Raw genomic sequence first — 18,135 nt, 5'->3', positions numbered from 1 at the left:
TTTCATTCCATCTCGTTTAATACCTTAAAAAACTTAACTCTTAAGCGATTTGAAGGAACGGACTATGTCTTTCCTATTAATTTTTTTTTAAAAAAACTGCCAATAAGTGGCTGTTAGAGAGGTTTTATGATGAAAATCTCTCTCTCTCTCTCTTCAAATTTGCACTCTCTTTTCTTCAAATATGCACAAGCATATGCATCTTTTGATGAAATTAGGCAAAAATGAAATTGAAAAAAAGGATGCCAACGAAAATCTATCATTCTCTCTCTCTTCAAATTTGCACTCCCTTTCTTCAAATATGCACAAGCACATGCATCTTTTGATGAAAGTAGGCAAAAATAAAATTGAAAAAAAGGGGATACCAAAATTTACCCTTTGAACTCCTCTTTGCTTGAAAATATTTTTAAACGTCTCTCTCACTCTCTCCACAAATTTATGGATCCTAATAATTAGGGTTTGAAATGAACCGCACTTTATTCCTATACATCAGCTCTATGACAAAAGTTTTCTCTTGGCCATCTTTTAGAATATGGTTTTTTTTAAAATGTATAAACGAATTCCACAAATATTGTGATTTGTATACATTATGTCATTATCATTCCACCCAAAATAATTTGTAATGAGCATGCATATCATGTTCCCAAAGGAGCATACCGCACAACAACTCTCTTGGGCAAAACAACAACTTATGATACTTTCTTTTGATGATTTGAAATCATGTGATGCATCCAAAAATCGACTATTTTCAAAGAAAAAAATTTGGAATTTGAGTTCTCAAACATCCAACTTAGGCGGCTCTTGGGACAACACATTTTTGAAGCACACAGGGAGTGCGAGTCATTATTATTATTTTTCCTTTGAGGTTGGTTACCGGTTCTAGAGGCTGCATTCTCAAAATTTGATATCTAAAACTATTCCTACCATGGTTTTGCCAGATTAAATGGATGGTATACTCCTGCAGGAATATAAAATCTTTTGGGATATGTATTAAATGGGAATGGCATTTTGTGCCTAAACTTTTTAGGACAGGCCAATTAAGTTTACAAAATGGAGCAAACTCTCTCTCTCTCTTAGAGGAGGGGAGTTTGTTTGGATGGAATACAAGGAAGGCACATATCTGAGCTGGTGGATGGGAAACACTTTTTTTGTCATTATTCCATATTATATTAAATGAGAGAGAGAGAGAGAGAGAGAGAGAGAGGTGGATGACATTTTTCTACTCCATCTCTTACCAAATTGGGCAACCCACTCATTCAATTTGAAGTTTTAGTGGTCAAATAAATGGGCCCTTCCAACCCTTGGTCTAAGCTTTGGCTTACCTACCACGCCCACAAGAGACCAAGTCCTGGCCACAAGAGAGGGAGTTGGTGGCTCGTGCTGGGCTAGCTAACATATCGGTTTGGTAGCCACCTCAACATGGGAAGAATTAGGGTTTGCTCAACAAATTTGACTTGTTTGTGTCCAATGGACCCACACCATTTTTCAAGTCTTTTCCCAAATGGAGATGAGAGAAATGAATCTTAACTTCTCTTCTTAATAGACTTGAAAATTTATGTGCAACCTTAATCGAGAAATTTAGAGTTCTAAAAATGGTATAGAAAGAGTAGATCTATCAACACATAAAAATCTTTAAAATAAAAGGTTCAAATAATTTGTTAAAAGATTCACTATTTTTAGGACCTGGAGCATTTTTTCTTTATATCCATGCATCTCGACATCAAAATGATCAAGTGAAACGTATTCTATCTTTGAAACTCTTTTTTTTTTTTTTGATAATATACTTTGAAACACTCACTCCCTTGAGTATAAAGTTGCAATCTTATATAAACTTTTTCATTTGACTTTTGGATTTGGATGATAAAAAGGCTTCTAATCCGAGAGAGAGAGAGAGAGAGAGAATTTGTATGGGTAAATGCAAATACAGATTCTCAAAACCAAACAACACAGGTTTGAGAGAGACAGAGAGAGATTTGCATGCTAAAATGCATGTAAGGACCAAAATCAAACGCATGGACTGGTGGAGAGAGGGGGGGCAGAGATGCACGGGTGCACAAAATAAAACAGGAGAGAGACTTATCTCACTTATTAATCAAATTAGAGCCTACCTCAAAACTTTCATTAAAAGAGGTCGTTTTGATGCCTAAATATCATCAAATTGATTATTTCGACATCAAGATGCATGGACATGAGAAAAAAATGAATTTCAAGTTTTAAAAATGCATCTTGTAACGTATTTTTCAACTGTTAGTTTTTAAGATTTTTAAGTTTTCATAGATCTGCTCAATCTACATTATTTTTGAAGTTTTAAATTTTATAACCAAAAATCAAAATATAATTTAAGGCTATCACAAAACTTTTCAGTATTAAAATCATATTTTTCGACGCTATTTGAAGGTAGGCTCTAATTTGATTGTTTAGAGCCTCGGCTCTATACATACCGCACCTTTTTAGAAATGTGACTTGTATGAAACGGAGACCCTATACAATCAAAGTAAATGGCATCTTTAAATAGTATCGAAAAGATATTGTTTCAATATTCGAAATTTTTGCGTAAATCGCATCTTTAAATAGTATCGAAAAGATATTGTTTCAATATTCGAAATTTTTGTGTAAATCGCATCTTTAAATAGTATCGAAAAGATATTGTTTCAATATTCGAAATTTTTGTGATGGAGTGAAAATTTATTTTAATATTTGATTATAAAATTTGAAGTTTAAAAATAATATTGATCGAGTAGATTTATTACCACTTAAAAACCTTATTAGTTGGTGGCCCGAAGGTGCGTTACATGATGCACTTAACACGTGTCGGTGAGTCATTGGCCACTCATCCGATCCCGAAAGACGTTTTACACAAAAAATTGTGGTATATGACCCAAAAATTAAATATGAGTACATGTATTTTTCAGTTACTAAATTAAGGACACTGGATTTATTTCAATTTAATGCATGAGATGGGTGCCTTTACCAAGATTTTCATTGTATTAACTACGGCCATTTTCAAATTTTTCGCAGGCCGCATGGCTAGGATAATTATGGTTTCCTAGTAATAAATTTCACACACGACACACTGAATCCTCTATAACTGCCTAAATGTTTCGCCGAAATTACCTATATTTCGGTTATTTCGTCCCCAATGACCAGAATTTCTAGTCCCAAAAATTTATTTGTCATTTGCCATAAATATTTATTCGTTATCTTAAAAGAATAAAATATCATTTTCAAGCATTCAAGTACGATATATGTAGACCAGGGGAACAGATTTACCAACCAAATTGTTTTTTTTGTATTTTTCACCATAAACATCGGTGGAAATATGTTTGTTGATGGTCCATTTGATCATATAAAACATTTTATATGGATACAAGTGTCATCACCATCAAATCAATCGATCGAAAGTCGGGGCTGAGAGACAAAAAGAAATGTATATAAGAAAATTATTTATTTTTTATACAAAGATGTCTCAAACATTATTTGACCATTAGATTTGACCATTAGATTTAAAATCATGTGGTTGAAGATGTGTTATTATTTGAACGTAAAATCCAAAATTTTTCAAATGTTGTGATACAATTTCATTTATTGGATTTCAAATCTAATAACTTAAGTGGTTTGTGACCTCTTGTACTAAAAATAAATAGTTATATAATCTCAAATTAATACTTAAAAGGACCCGGTTTTTATGCAGCCGAAGCCCGCATATGTAAAAATGCGAGCCTCTTAATAAATCCATTTTTGTGATGGATTTTAAGACTTAATTGTTAAGGACATATAATCTCTAACATGGATATCATGAAGAGTAATAATCCTATGAGACCCTCCCACACCCATGTGTATAGGACCCTAAATGATCACCATTAAATTTGACATAGATATTTAGATAAGTCAAGTCTCACACTTATGTGATAACGTTTTTAGAGATCTGTGCCAAATTTAATGATGATCCTATGAGATCTTACACACATGGGTGTAGGAGGGTCTTGTATGATCATTATTCTATCATGAATATGAAAAAATAAATAAAGTTTTAAAACTAAAAATAATAATTCTAGTAAGAAAACATTTGGACAGTTAGTTTCCATCATTTTTAGATAAAACACCTACTTACATCCATCCTTTAGATGGATGCTTTACATTTTTTTGGCCGCATATGTAGTCATGTGGTCCAACCCGCATGAAACAATTTTCCTACTTAAAATATTAAATAAATAAATAAACTTCTTGTACAAAAAAAAGAAAAAAAAAAAGAATCCCAAATCAATATTTTAAGGAAAAAGTTTATAGGCTTTATACAATCAAATTAGAGCCCAGCTCAAAACTTGCACTAGCAGAGGTTGTTTTGATGCCCAAATATCATCAAATTGACCATCTCGAATCAAGATGTATGGAAACGAGAAAAAAATGGTTTTCATATTCTAGAAATAATACATATTGCAATTTGACCGTCAATTTTCAATATTTTCAAGTTAATATTTTCAAGTTTTTATAGATCTGTTTGATCTACACTATTTTTTAAGCTTTAAATTTTATAATTAAAAATGAAGATATAATTTAAAACTATCATAAAAGTTTTTAACATTAAAATTATATTTTTTGATCCTATTTGCAGGTGGACTCTAATTTGATTGTTTAGAGCCTTGGCTATAGACAAACCACACACATATTTAAAATATTAAATAAATAAATTTATATCTCCGAGAAATTTCCCATATGGACAGCCGTATTATTTTGGTGAAATTTCGTTCAATTTCGCCGAGTGATGATGTCACGCTTAGGAGTGGCCACCAACTACCACTAATGCGGTCGATGGCAGGACCGTAAGTTCCGATCACGCGTCCACCGGTTACCACATGGGTAAATTAAATCCGTCCGATGAAAGCGAGTACACGGTCGAGATTATTTTCCAACTAACCAGTATAAGGCCACCCAAGGCTACGATTCCACGGGTCTATTTAAACACCGACTTCTCTGGTGAGTCTCAGGAAACTCGAGCACTTCGTATTTACCTGTGATTTTCTAGAGAGGGAAAGAGAGAAACTGAAGCGTTCTCTCTCTACAACCACACTCACTCTCTCTCTCTCTTTCTAAACAGGCGCTTCCATTGCTTTTCCTTTGTGGGTTTTGTTGCTTTGTGATCTGTCTCTGTATTGAGCTCTGAGTTTCATGAGATTTAGTGATATTTCTTTTGAGAAAGCAGAGGAGGAGAGAGAAACAGAGACTGAGTACTTGTGAGTTCTTTCTCTCTCTGAACTTATTGTTGTGTTCTCTTATTTTTAACCTGCTTCTCTGAAAACTACTGGTGAGGCTCTGTCTCTCTCTCTAAAATATTTTCTTTCTCTACCAGCGTTACACTTCTCCTCGCCTTCACATACACACCTGTCTGTAGCTCCTGTTCTCACTCTGTCCCAACTTCACCTCTTCGTCTCTTGACCCCTCTCTTTCTCTAAAGATTAAACATTTCTCTCTAGAAAAACCATGGAATTCTCAGCCCACCAATCCCACAGCAATGGCAAGCTGGACGGCCTCTGCGTGTCCGACCCCCTCAACTGGACTGCCATGGCCGAGACCTTCAAAGGGAGCCACCTTGAAGAAGTTAAGAAGATGGTATCGGAGTTCCAGAAGCCATTGGTAAAGCTCGAGGGTCACTCTCTCTCTATCGCCAAAGTCGCTGCAGTGGCTCGGAAGGAGCATGATGTGTCGGTCGAGCTCAGTCATGAAGCTCGGCCCCGTGTCCAAGCGAGCTCGAACTGGGTCATGGATTCCATGACCAAAGGCACTGATAGCTATGGAGTCACCACTGGTTTTGGTGCGACCTCTCATCGAAGGACACGGAATGGTGAAGCCCTCCAAAAGGAGCTCATCAGATTCCTGAACGCAGGGATCTTTGGGGACAATTCGGATCTTACCCTCCCCCGGTCGACCACCCGTGCCGCCATGCTGGTCAGGGTGAACACCCTGTTACAGGGTTTTTCAGGTATTCGGTTCGAGATTTTGGAAGCCATTGCTGCTCTGCTAAACAAGGGGATTTCGCCGTGTTTACCATTGAGGGGGACCATAACAGCTTCCGGCGATCTTGTCCCGCTATCTTATATCGCCGGGCTTTTAACTGGAAGGCCGAATGCTAAGGCAATTGGGCCTAATGGTCAGGTGATGAGCTCGGAGGAGGCACTCAATTTGGCCGGGGTTCAGTCGGGGCCTTTCGAGCTGCAACCGAAAGAGGGCTTGGCGCTCGTCAATGGAACAGCAGTTGGGTCCGGATTGGCATCGACGGTGCTGTTCGACGCCAACATCCTCGCCATTTTAGCAGAGGTTTTATCTGCGATCTTTTGCGAGGTTATGCAGGGGAAACTCGAGTTCACCGATCACCTGACCCATAAGCTCAAGCACCACCCTGGCCAAATTGAAGCTGCAGCTTTGATGGAGCACATTTTAGCTGGGAGTTATTACATGAAAGAAGCAGCTAGGATCCATGAATTTGACCCTCTGCAAAAGCCCAAGCAGGACAGGTATGCGCTGAGGACCTCTCCTCAATGGCTCGGACCCCAAATCGAAGTTATCCGAGCCGCCACGAAATCGATCGAGAGGGAGATCAATTCGGTTAACGATAACCCCATCATCGACGTTTCTCGGAACAAGGCTCTACATGGTGGGAATTTCCAGGGCACCCCAATTGGGGTTTCAATGGATAACACCAGGCTGGCTTTGGCAGCCATTGGAAAGCTCATGTTTGCTCAGTTCTCGGAGCTCGTCAATGATTTTTACAACAATGGGTTGCCATCAAATCTCAGTGGGGGGCGGAATCCGAGCTTGGACTATGGCTTCAAAGGAGCTGAGATAGCCATGGCTTCTTACACATCAGAGCTCCAATTCCTGGCCAACCCTGTGACCAACCATGTCCAGAGCGCAGAGCAGCACAACCAAGATGTGAATTCTCTAGGTTTGATCTCGTCGAGGAAGACGGCCGAGGCGATCGAGATTTTGCAGCTGATGTCTGCTACTTTTATCAGTGCTCTTTGCCAGGCCATTGATTTGAGGCAGTTGGAGGAGAATTTGAAGGCGGCAGTGAAGTTGGCAGTTGGACAGGCGGTGAAGAAGGTCCTGACCATGAGAGAGAATGGGGAACTCCTTCCCTCTAGGTTCTGTGAGAAGGATCTGCTCAATGTGGTAGAAAGAGAATACGTTTTCGCCTACGCCGACGACCCCTGCAGCTCGAACTATCCACTGATGCAGAAGCTTCGGGGCGTCTTGGTCGAGCATGCTCTGGCCAGTGGAGAGAAGGAGAAGGAGATGGGGAGCTCAATTTTTGAGAGAATTGGGCTCTTTGAGCAAGAATTGAAGGCCATTTTGCCTAAGGAGGTGGAGACGGCCAGAGCAAGTGTAGAGAAAGGTGACTCTGCTATTCCGAAGAGGATTAAGGAGTGCAGGTCCTACCCCATTTACAAGTTTGTGAGGAGCGTGCTTGGGACTGAGCTGCTCAGTGGAGAGAGACAGAGGTCCCCTGGCGAGGAGTTCGACAAGGTCTTTGAGGCAATCCGGGGTGGCCGGATCATCGAGCCTCTTCTCGACTGTGTCAAGGAATGGGATGGAACTCCATTGCCCATTTGCTAAACTTGGTGTCCCTCAATTTAGCCCATGCCTCTCTCTCTCACTCTTTGTCTATCTGATCTTCTATCAGTTTGGCTCAACTTGCCTGCTCCCCTCTCTCTCTCTCTCTCTAAAATCTGTTTACCTGAAGTTGGTTCTTGCCTTCTTCTCTCTCTCTATTCCTGTTCCCTGAAGGTGGTTCTCAACCCAGTCTCTCATTCTCTATATCTCCTGTCAGTAAGCTGGTTTCCCTTCCTTCTCTCTCTAGATGTTTCAAAGTTGGTTGCCTCTCTCTGAACTCTATTACTTTCTCCCTCTCTCTCTACTTTTCCTTATATTTTATTTTCTACCATTTGTAGTGAGAGATGGAGGGCATGAAGAATGCAATGCGTATGAAGGTGTACATAAAATGTGGCTTTGTTCTTTGAATTTTTGTCATCTGTCATATTATTGTTTGTTTTCGAAGGCTTTCAGTATATGTTAGTTGTGGTAAATTTATTGCTTCTTGGTAATGATCTCTCCCTGTGAAGCAATGCGAGTTTTACAAATAAAATGAAGGAAAGAAAGTGTCTTCATGGTATTATCACCTTGTTAAGATGGTTTCTACAGAGAGAGAGAGAGAGAGAGAGGGGGGATGCATGCTATTGGCCTCGGAGATTCTCTGACCCGATTTATGTAGTCGCAACTCAAAAGTCAGAAGCTTTTTGTAGTCTCAACCCATGAGTCAGAAACTTTCGGGTAGGTGAGACGCGTGGTCATTTTGACTTGAGGCTCTTACGCTACAGAGAGAGAGAGAGAAGGGGTTTTGCCCTGGCAATGGGCCTGGAGTCTTCGACCCGACCTGACCCGGGACTAGAGAGTAGACCCGATACAGGTATATGAGTTTAAAAATTGGACCCAGCGGGTCGGGTCCCATTTTTGGACCTGAATACTATTTGGATTAGGGTATGGGTCCCATACTATATTTTTAGGTCTGAGTCCAGCAGCACTCAACTCGACCCGTTGCCACCCCTAGGTTTTTGGTAGTGTTTGAAAACCCAGATCGCATCGAAAAATAGGGTTGGGAACAGGCCGTGGCTAGACTGGGTCCTGCCTTGTCCTAGTTGCTTTAGGAATAGCTTGAGCACAACCCAAGTCAGATCGGGCCAAAACGGCCTTGCTCAGGCACGGCCAGGTTGGGCTGGGCCTCATAACTCTTGAGAAGAAAAAGAAAACATTCAAGGGTAAAACATAGGGTAGTAGGGTTGGGCTGGGTTGGGTCTCTTTTGGCCTCGACCAATACCTGGCCCACATGCCACATTTTTGTGGCCCAGGCTGCCTGGGCCAAGCTGGACCGCCTGGCCCATTGCTAAATTGCCCTTTGGGCCAATCAGGAATGGCTGGATCAGTAATATAGATCGGAGGAAAGTTGGTAAACAATATTTCAATGTAAGTGACTCTAGTAAGAAACCCAGATTGTCCACACCGCGATCTCAAGCCCAATCGATGATTTTAGATCCAAATAATCGAGTTTTATATTTTTCAGAGAGAAAAAAAAAGAAAAAAAAAAAAAAGAAAAAAAAAAAGAAAAAAAAAAAAGAGATTGGAATTTTTAAGCAAGTGGTTATCAAGGTAAGAAGTCACTCTCGATACAATAAGACTATCATTGTTAGAGAAATGTCACTATTACTCTTAGTTGTTAGTTGTAATGAAAATTGTTTCATGCGGGTTGGATCACACATTTCTACATATACAGTTCAGAAAGTGTAAAGCATCAATCTTTCCATCTAAAAGCTATAGAAACTAACGATCCAAATATTTTTTTACTAGAATTATTATTTTTTTATTCATATTCATGATCTCCATGTTAGAGATTAAATGTACTAAAAAATTAGGTCTTTAAATCTATCTCAATTTAAAATTTATTAAGAGGCCCGTATTTCTACATATGCGGGCTTGGCAGCATAAAAACCGGGTCCTAGATGTAAAATCAAGCTGCTGCAAGGTATTATGTTCCTGCTCAAAGTTAAAACAAAAATATAATAAGCTATCATGCTACATCAATCCCCAACCACCATAAGCATGCTCAGAAAATAGTGATATGTTTAAAATTAGGTGAGAGAGAGTTTAGAGAGAGAGAGAGTAGGTGCATGCATAGGATGGGTGATATGTTTAAAATTAGGGAAGAGAGAGAGAGTTTAAAATTAGTAGAGAGCATTTAGAAAGAGGGAGGGTGTAGGAAGGTAGAGAACTATAATAAGCTCTCTTGCTACATCACCTCCAACCACTATAGGTTTAAGCATAGAAGCAATAATAGGTTTAAAATTAATATAAATAAATAATAACATTTTTTATATAAGGTTGTAATTTTATATTACAGAAGTAAGGTGCACACATCAATAAACAATGTTTAAAAGATGTATAGATATAAAGATTAAAAGCATTTTGCATCTTAAAAATGTCGTTTCTTGTGACAAATTCTTCACATCATCTATATTCAAGATTTTAAAGTGTTAATAGATTTGTACAATATCCACTTGTTTTTAAAACTTTAGATTTCATAATTATGATTCAACATGGATTTTCAAACGTTCAAAAAACAAAAAAAACCACATCTTATGATAACATTTAGAAGTGCACCTTACTTGTGTAGTATAAGGTAGGCACCGTTGACAAACTTCACCCGAAAAATAATAAGACCATGTATTTTTTGTATGAAATAATAATAATTACTCTTAACAATCAGATGTAAAATCAGCACAAGGTATGTGCTGTTGATTGCACCCAAAATTTGTGTAATTTTTTTTGGGATGTTGTAGGATAAATGACAACCTTCTTGTTTCAAATTTTACGATTAGGAGTAATTGTGATTTTCCTTGTATAAAATACAGTAGTTGTATGGTGCATAATCTCTTAAATTATAACCTCTTAAATTCTCAATTCTAGAACAACATAGAAAAATCTCATTTTTGCCATCTAAATTTCACACATGTTGAAAAATACCACCGGTTTTATATTGGCCTTTGGCACCTTTTTAGGTTTTATATCTTTATCCTTAGGGGACTATAGAATTAATTATTTTTCATTGATTCCACCTTTTTAGGATTTATGTCTTTATCGTGGGATTATACAATTTGATTATTCACTGGGTATGATTTCTATAAGGTTGCAATCTTAAACAATCCAATTAAGGCGCACCTCCAACTTTTATTATAACATATAATTTTGGTGTAAGAAATTCTTTGGATTATCTGAAAAACTATTTTCATATCTAATTATAAAATTCTAAACTCAAAAAATGGTTAAAATCAAGAAGATCTATAAATATATAAAAATTTTGAAAATAGACGGTCTAGATAACATGTTGCAAGATACACTATTTATTTACTATATATATATATATATATATATATATATATATATATATATATATATATATATATATATGGTTGCAGTTTGTATAGAGCCTAGGCTCTAAACCATCTAATTAGAGCCTACCTCCAAATAGCGTCAACAAATATGGTTTCAATATTGGAAATCTTTGTGATAGCTTTAAAATATATTTTCATGTCTACTTATGACGTTCAAAGCTTAAAAAACACTGTAGATGGATGTATCTATGATATATTGAAAATCTTGAAAATTGGCAGTCCAAAAATGCGTGAGAAAATATACTATTTTCAAAACTTGCAATCCATTTTTTTCTTATATCCATTCATCTTGATGTCGAGATGATCAATTTGAAGATATTTAGGCATCACACAAACATCTTCTAATGAAATTTTTGAGGTAGGCTCAAATTTGATTCTTTAGAGCCTCGATTCTATATAAACATTTCCATATATATATATATAGAAAGATACTACAAAACACCTATAAGTGAAAATAAACAGTCATTTCGCCTACCCTCATCACCATCCAAACTTCATCGCACGGTCACAGTTGTCCGGTAGTGTTTCAGTTTTCATTTTTTTATACTAATCAGAATGATTTGAAATTTGAAGCGTGTGTACATCTTACTGATGTGCACCTAATAAAAATATGAAAAAAAATAATTCGTAAAATATAAATTCACTAAAATACAGGTATTTTGGTCAATTTATATTTTACGAATTATTTTTTTTCATATTTTTATTAGGTGTGCCTCATTAAGATATTCACACACTCCAAATTTCAAGTAATTTGGATTTGTAGAAAAATTGAATTTATAGAAAAAATATGAAAATTGAAATATTACCGGACAACTGTGACCTTACGATGAAGTTTGGATGGTGATGATGGTAGGCAAAATCACTATTCATTTTTACCTATAATCATTGGGAAGAGTTTTCCATGGAAGATAATACAAAATGCCTATAGGTGAAAATGAATGGTGATATCGCCTATCCTCATCAATATACAAATTTCATCTCACGGTCACAGTTGTCTGATAATGTTTCATTTTTTAATTTTTTTTAACTAATCTGAATTATCTGAAATTTAGAATGTGTGTACATCTTAGTGAGACACACTTAATAAAAATATGAAAAAAAGAATTCGTAAAATATAAATTGATCAAAATACCCCCATAAATTTACGGGGGTATTTTGATCGATTTATATTTTGGAATTATTTTTTTTCATATTTTTATTAGGTGTGCCTCACTAAGATGTACACACGCTCCAAATTTCAAGTAATTTGGATTTGTAAAAAAAAAAAAAAAGAAAAAAACTTAAAATTGAAACACTACCGGATAACTGTAACAGTGCGATAAAGTTTGGATGGTGACGAGGGTATGCGAAATCACAGTTCATTTTCGCCTATAGGCGTTGGGAAGAGTTTTCCTCTCTCTCTCTCTCTATATATATATATATATAGAGAGAGAGATGATCAATTAGAGGTTTTTCAACATTAAATCAATATTTTATGATGGATTTTTGTGGTGCGTCTTTAATCTACATTTCAAGGTTGCAACCTTGTATAAACAATTTTTTTTTTTTAAAAAAGATATTTTGATCACTCCTAACCACCGTATTATATAAAATTAAGTGGCTACAAATATGTCACAAAGTTCGAGAAATTTGTTTTTTTAAATTTGAGCACGATCATGGTACCTTGGAGCATATCTATCTAGAGTAATGGTGACCTTATTGTACCAACGATAGTTTTATCTTATGTACTTTAAGTCATTTTTTTATGCGTGCGGCTTGTATAGAGCTTAGGCTCTTATCAATCGAATTAGAGCCTACCTTCAAATAGGGTTGAGATATATAGTTTTAATACTGAAAATGTTTGTGATTGTCTTAGAATATATTTTCATTTTTATTTATAAAGTTTAAAGCTTCAAAATTAGTGTAGATTAACAGATCTATGAAAAACTTGAAAATTGACGGTCCAAAAATGCGTTATCAAATATACTATTTCTAGACCTTGAAATCTATTTTTTCTTATGTCCATGCATCTTGATGTTGAGATGCTCAATTTGATGATATTTGGACATCAAAACAATCTCTTCTAGTGAAATTTTTGAGGTAGGCTCTAATTTGATTGTTTAGAGCCTCGGCCCTAAATAAAATTTTCCCATTTTTTATATAAAAAAAAGCTTGAAGATACATTCTCTCTCTTACTCCATCAAGTGCCAGAAATTAGAGTCCCGTTAGTCCATGAGAATCCTGGGATTTGGGAATGCATGTCATGGTACGTCCACCCTCCTTAAATCCATCTTGGTGATGGGTTTTTAATAAGACAAAGCTTGAAGATCTACAATCTATACCTTCCCAATCATGGATTTCGAAAAAAGAAAAGAAAGAAGAGTTTTTAAGTCTTAAAATTGTATATTTTGTATATTTTTTGTACCTTTTATTTTAATATTCAAAAGTGATCATTTTTTTTTAACTATTTTCTTAGGTCAAAATTCATGTTTCTAAGCCAAAAATCAATTGAAAGTGTTCTGAATGTGTTTCCAGTCCCGAATTCCTTGAGATGGCCAACTCAACAAATGTTTTTTCATGTCTCAATCACTAATAAAACCTAAAAGTTGAGAGGTGTTCTTGAAATACACAAAATAAAGGAGAGACGTAAATTTTATGAAGCAAAAAGTTCTAATAAGGTGCAACCTACTAAAAAATCCACTCGAAAAAGTTGCTTTGATGTAAAAATAATCTACAATTAATCATTTTGACCTTGAGGTGTTTAAATAATAAAAAAAGATTTGAAATTTTAAAATTAGTGCATCTTATAGCATATCATCTAGACCATCCTAAATATAATGCATCTGTCTACTAAATTTTGGGCGCAAGATTATATGCTCAAGCGGGAGAAAAGTGTACCCGTTCTTTGTTCCGATGGTTAAGATACTCTATTTTCATAACAAGGCTTAAATATGAACTGTCGAAAAGATGATGCACCTTTTATTGTTCATGATAATATTTGGCGAAATTTTACGTTGACTACCTATTTAACACAACTCAAATTCTTTTTTCCCCATGTATGAGACAAGGTGAGGGAAATTTTAAGATCTTCATCCTTCTTAGACCAAACACCCCTTATTGTTAAGTTAATTATAAAAAATTACCTCATCGTCATAACTGTCAATGTCATAATCCTTCACAATGATGATTAACTATAACATGCTAATATAATTAGACAATTTATTCAAATTTAATATTTAAATTCCTTTTGTTAATAAAGTTTAGTTGTTTACGTTTGACTAATTAATAGAAGTACACATCACACCTGCCAACTTTTAACTCTTAAATTTTTAAGTCAAAATAAATAGGATTTTGGTATTAAATAAATTTGCTCCACTAAAGGTATGTGCTTGAAAAATTATAATTTAGAAATCATTAACCTTTCATGAATCATAACTTAAAAAGATGTTGACAATATTTTCAAAGTTAATCTAGATCAGCTCAACAGTATCCCTAGTCATCTTCAAAGTTGCCTTTTTCTTTTTTATCTTGAAAGTTACCCAACTTCAACAATATCCCTAGTCATCTTAAAAAGTGGCAATGGGGCTGGGTCGACATGAAATAGGCTCGGATCAGCCTAATAGGTTGGGTCTGGGTTTACTCAAGTGCGTAATGGGTTGGGTTTGGATCATGGTCCAGTCTGTCCCAGCCCGATTTTTAGGAAATTTATCAAAATACCTATTAACTTCTTTAATTTTTTTTTATTATCAAAATACCTATTAGATATGAATTTGACATTTTGTTCATTTGCAACTATTTCAAGGCCATTCGGTTCTTTTGGTATTTTGAAATTCAATAAAGAAATAATGGTAAACTTTTAAATTGTTCATCTCTCATGGGTAATTTGATTAAATTTTCTTGCCTTTTTTTGTATATAATGTATAGGTAATTGTTAAATACATATAGGGTGTAGTTTATATAAGGTTGCAACCTTAAACAATCCAATTAAGGTGCACATCTAAATTTTATCATAACAGGCAATTTTGGTATAAAAAATTATTAGGATCATGTGAAAATCAATTGTCATTTCTAATTATAAAATTTTAAACTCCCAAGATGGTTAAAATCAAGTAGATCTATAAACATATAAAAATCTTGAACATGGATGTTCTAGATAATGTGTTGTAGGATGCACTATTTTTGGGACTCAAAATATCTTTTTTTTTTTAAAAAAAAAAGTCATACATCTTGATGTCGAGATGATCGATTACAAGGTTTTTCAAAATTAAAAACAATTTTTTCTGATGTATTTTTGAGGTGCATCTTTTATTCAACATTTTAAGATTATAACCTGATATAAACTTTTTCCCACAATAACGCATCTTGTAAATTATTATCAGGACTGTCGATCGTAGTATTTTCAAGTGCTTATAAATATGCTTGATTTGCACTATTTTTAGAGCTTTAAATTTCATAATTCAAGATTAAAATAGATTTTTAGGCCATCCTAAGGGCGTCGTCCAACATGGTTTCGACCACCTTACTTTAATTGTTTAACATTGGCAGCTTGTATAGGCCACACCATTTAAATATCAGGTATTAAAAAGTTTATATAGAGCTGAGGCTCTAAACAATCAAATTAGAGCCTACCTCAAAAATTTCATTAGAAGATGTTGTTTTCATGTTCAAATATCCTCAAATTGATCATCTCTACATCAAGATACATGAGAAAAAAATGGATTTCAAATTTTGGAAATAGTGTATTTTTTGGACCGTCAATTTTCAAGATTTTCAAGTTTCATAGACCTGTCGATGTACACTATTTTTAAAGCTTTAAACTAAATAATGATGAAAATATATTTTTAAGCTATCACAAAGATTTCTAGTTTTGAAACCACATTTCTCGACACTATTTGAAGGTTTTAAAAATTTTAATATATCAAAACAATATTTTATGTATCATATAACACCAAAAAAAACAGTATTTTTATGGGGCATTTCATCCTTTGCTTCATTCTCTCTCAACCTTTATTTTGAGCTCTCCCTCACTAAGATCAAGGGTCCCTAAATTTGTTTTATTCAGATATTCTTCCTTCTCAAGTTGAGCAAATCAACTAGTGTGTATGGGTCCACATTTTAGCCTAGCAAACTACTGATACTGAGTTTTATACACAGGGAATGTTGCTACTCAGTTGATTCCTAGAGGGGGGAGAGGACTATCTCCAAGCTAGTGCTACTTGACACGCCTTCGAGTGGGCGACACCTTATCAGTGTCCCAAAAACAGTGTTCCGACACTTTCGCATGCCCTCAAACTTTGCAGTAGTGTTTGACAATTTTCAGATGGTGTCTTCAAGCGAAATCAAACTCGACATGATGTCCTTCAGGCATAAAACCAGACTCGATCAAGCTTAGATCATTTTGATGGATTGAATTTCAAAAGGTGGCAACAAAAGCTTTATTCTTTGGCTCACCTCGCTTAGGAATGCCTGCCACCTCCACTGGCTTCTACATTTGCCATGACCGACACTTCGACTTCAAAAAGAGAGACAAAAACAAAGTGGCTGGCTTCTACATTTGCCATGACCGACACTTCGACTCCAAAAAGAGAGACAAAAACAAAGTGGCAAGAGGATGACTGCATATGCTAAGGACACATTTCTAGTGCCTTATGGACCCACTCTTCATTCTCTACTCATCAATGCCTACTATTATAGTTTTGAAAAAGTTTATACAGAGCCCGACGCTCTAAACAATTGAATTAGAGCCCACCTCAAAAATTTCATTAAAAGAGGTTGTTTTGATACTCAAATATCCTCAAATTGATTATCTCGACTTTGCCCTTTGCCCTTTACTTTCTGTTTAGAGCCTCGGCTATTTGAAGAATAGAGCCTGAGGAAATAAGTAGAAATATCAAGGTGCAGGTGACGAAACACTTTATTGTTAATTGTTATTTACATTTGAGCATGTATACAATGGTTCTGCAGGATCATAGTGTACATCTACTCCCTTAGCCAAAAGATATATTTGGAGAGGATTTTTTCAAACTTAAATTTTGAGAACCACCAAGAATAACTAGTTGATTTGTCTTCAAAGAAAAAATAAATTTGAAATTTGAGTTTTCTAAAACTTATATCTCACCCTCTAAAAATTAGACAATCTCTATTCAATCTTGAGACTTCAATCTTGAGACATTATTTTTCCAAGTGCAATGATCAATTTCACATAGGAATTTTTTTTTTTGGGATTGTATATTATGAGACTATTTACTTTTGGTACAAGGATATCACGATTATCTTTAGCTATTGGATGTGAAATCCAATAGATTGAAGTGTGTCACAATATCCAAATTTTTTTTTTTTTTTTTGGATAATGCAGAGTGGGGCTTTGAAGGTATTAGATAAGAATAGAAGCCTGGACTTTAGTTGGGACACAAGTGTGGTTGGTATTAGATGAGAATGGAAGCCTAGACTTTAGTTGAGACACAAGTGTGCCACAACCAGGACCCCAACCCCATTCTCAAAAGTAGTATGTCAGTGGGGATTTGGGCCCCTACGCCTTAATGAGAATGAAGTCGAAGACCTCACCATGGGGCTCAACAATAATACCGCCAAGGCCCCAAGTCATTCTCTATCCAAGAAATTTACTTTGGATATTGAGCCCAATCAATAACGTATCTTAAACAGCCCAATTTCACATCTAATAGTCAATAATAATTGTGATATCCTTATATAAAGAATAAATATTCTCATTATATACATTTTATTATTATTATTATAATAATAATAATAATTATTATTATTATTATTGATGTCAATCTATGGGTTGAAGATGGTATATCACTAAAATTTGGGGTCCTAAGACCAATTTTAGATGGGGTTTTACCTGAGGCAGTAAATGTACAATACAGAAATGCCAGACATGAAGTTGGAGGAACAATAATTATGAAATCATTTTCATTTTGGAAAAATTTTCAAAGCATGCCCAATCATAAAACAAATAATGTGCGACCTTAGAGCAACTCATGCCACAACTTTATATTGAAAAAGAGACCCGACACTGTCACATGCATGAGTAACATAGCATAATAATTATACAGTTCAAAGTACAAAACTAAATGGAACACGGGCCCTTACTTATTTTTAGAAATAATTAACAGTTTTCGAATGCATTGAGAATGGAACT

General features: G+C 35.4%; 1 protein-coding gene across 1 annotated transcript; it reads left to right on the top strand.

Moving 5' to 3' along the window:
• The first annotated feature begins 4,980 nt into the window (after positions 1 to 4,980).
• Positions 4,981 to 8,164, top strand: LOC18995827 (phenylalanine ammonia-lyase 3). Its single transcript, XM_006846758.4, has 2 exons — positions 4,981 to 5,228; positions 5,345 to 8,164. The coding sequence occupies exon 2, from the start codon at positions 5,476 to 5,478 to the stop codon at positions 7,606 to 7,608; it is 2,133 nt and encodes a 710-aa protein (XP_006846821.1). The 5' UTR covers positions 4,981 to 5,228; positions 5,345 to 5,475; the 3' UTR covers positions 7,609 to 8,164.
• The last annotated feature ends 9,971 nt before the right edge of the window (positions 8,165 to 18,135 follow it).

This window comes from Amborella trichopoda, chromosome 7 (genome assembly GCF_054954075.1).
Source record: "Amborella trichopoda isolate Santa Cruz 75 chromosome 7, AtrichopodaSantaCruz75HAP2 v2.0, whole genome shotgun sequence".
In the NCBI taxonomy this organism is placed as follows: domain Eukaryota; kingdom Viridiplantae; phylum Streptophyta; class Magnoliopsida; order Amborellales; family Amborellaceae; genus Amborella; species Amborella trichopoda.
Note: the sequence above shows the minus strand (reverse complement) of the source record. Positions and strands in the feature narration are given on the sequence as shown.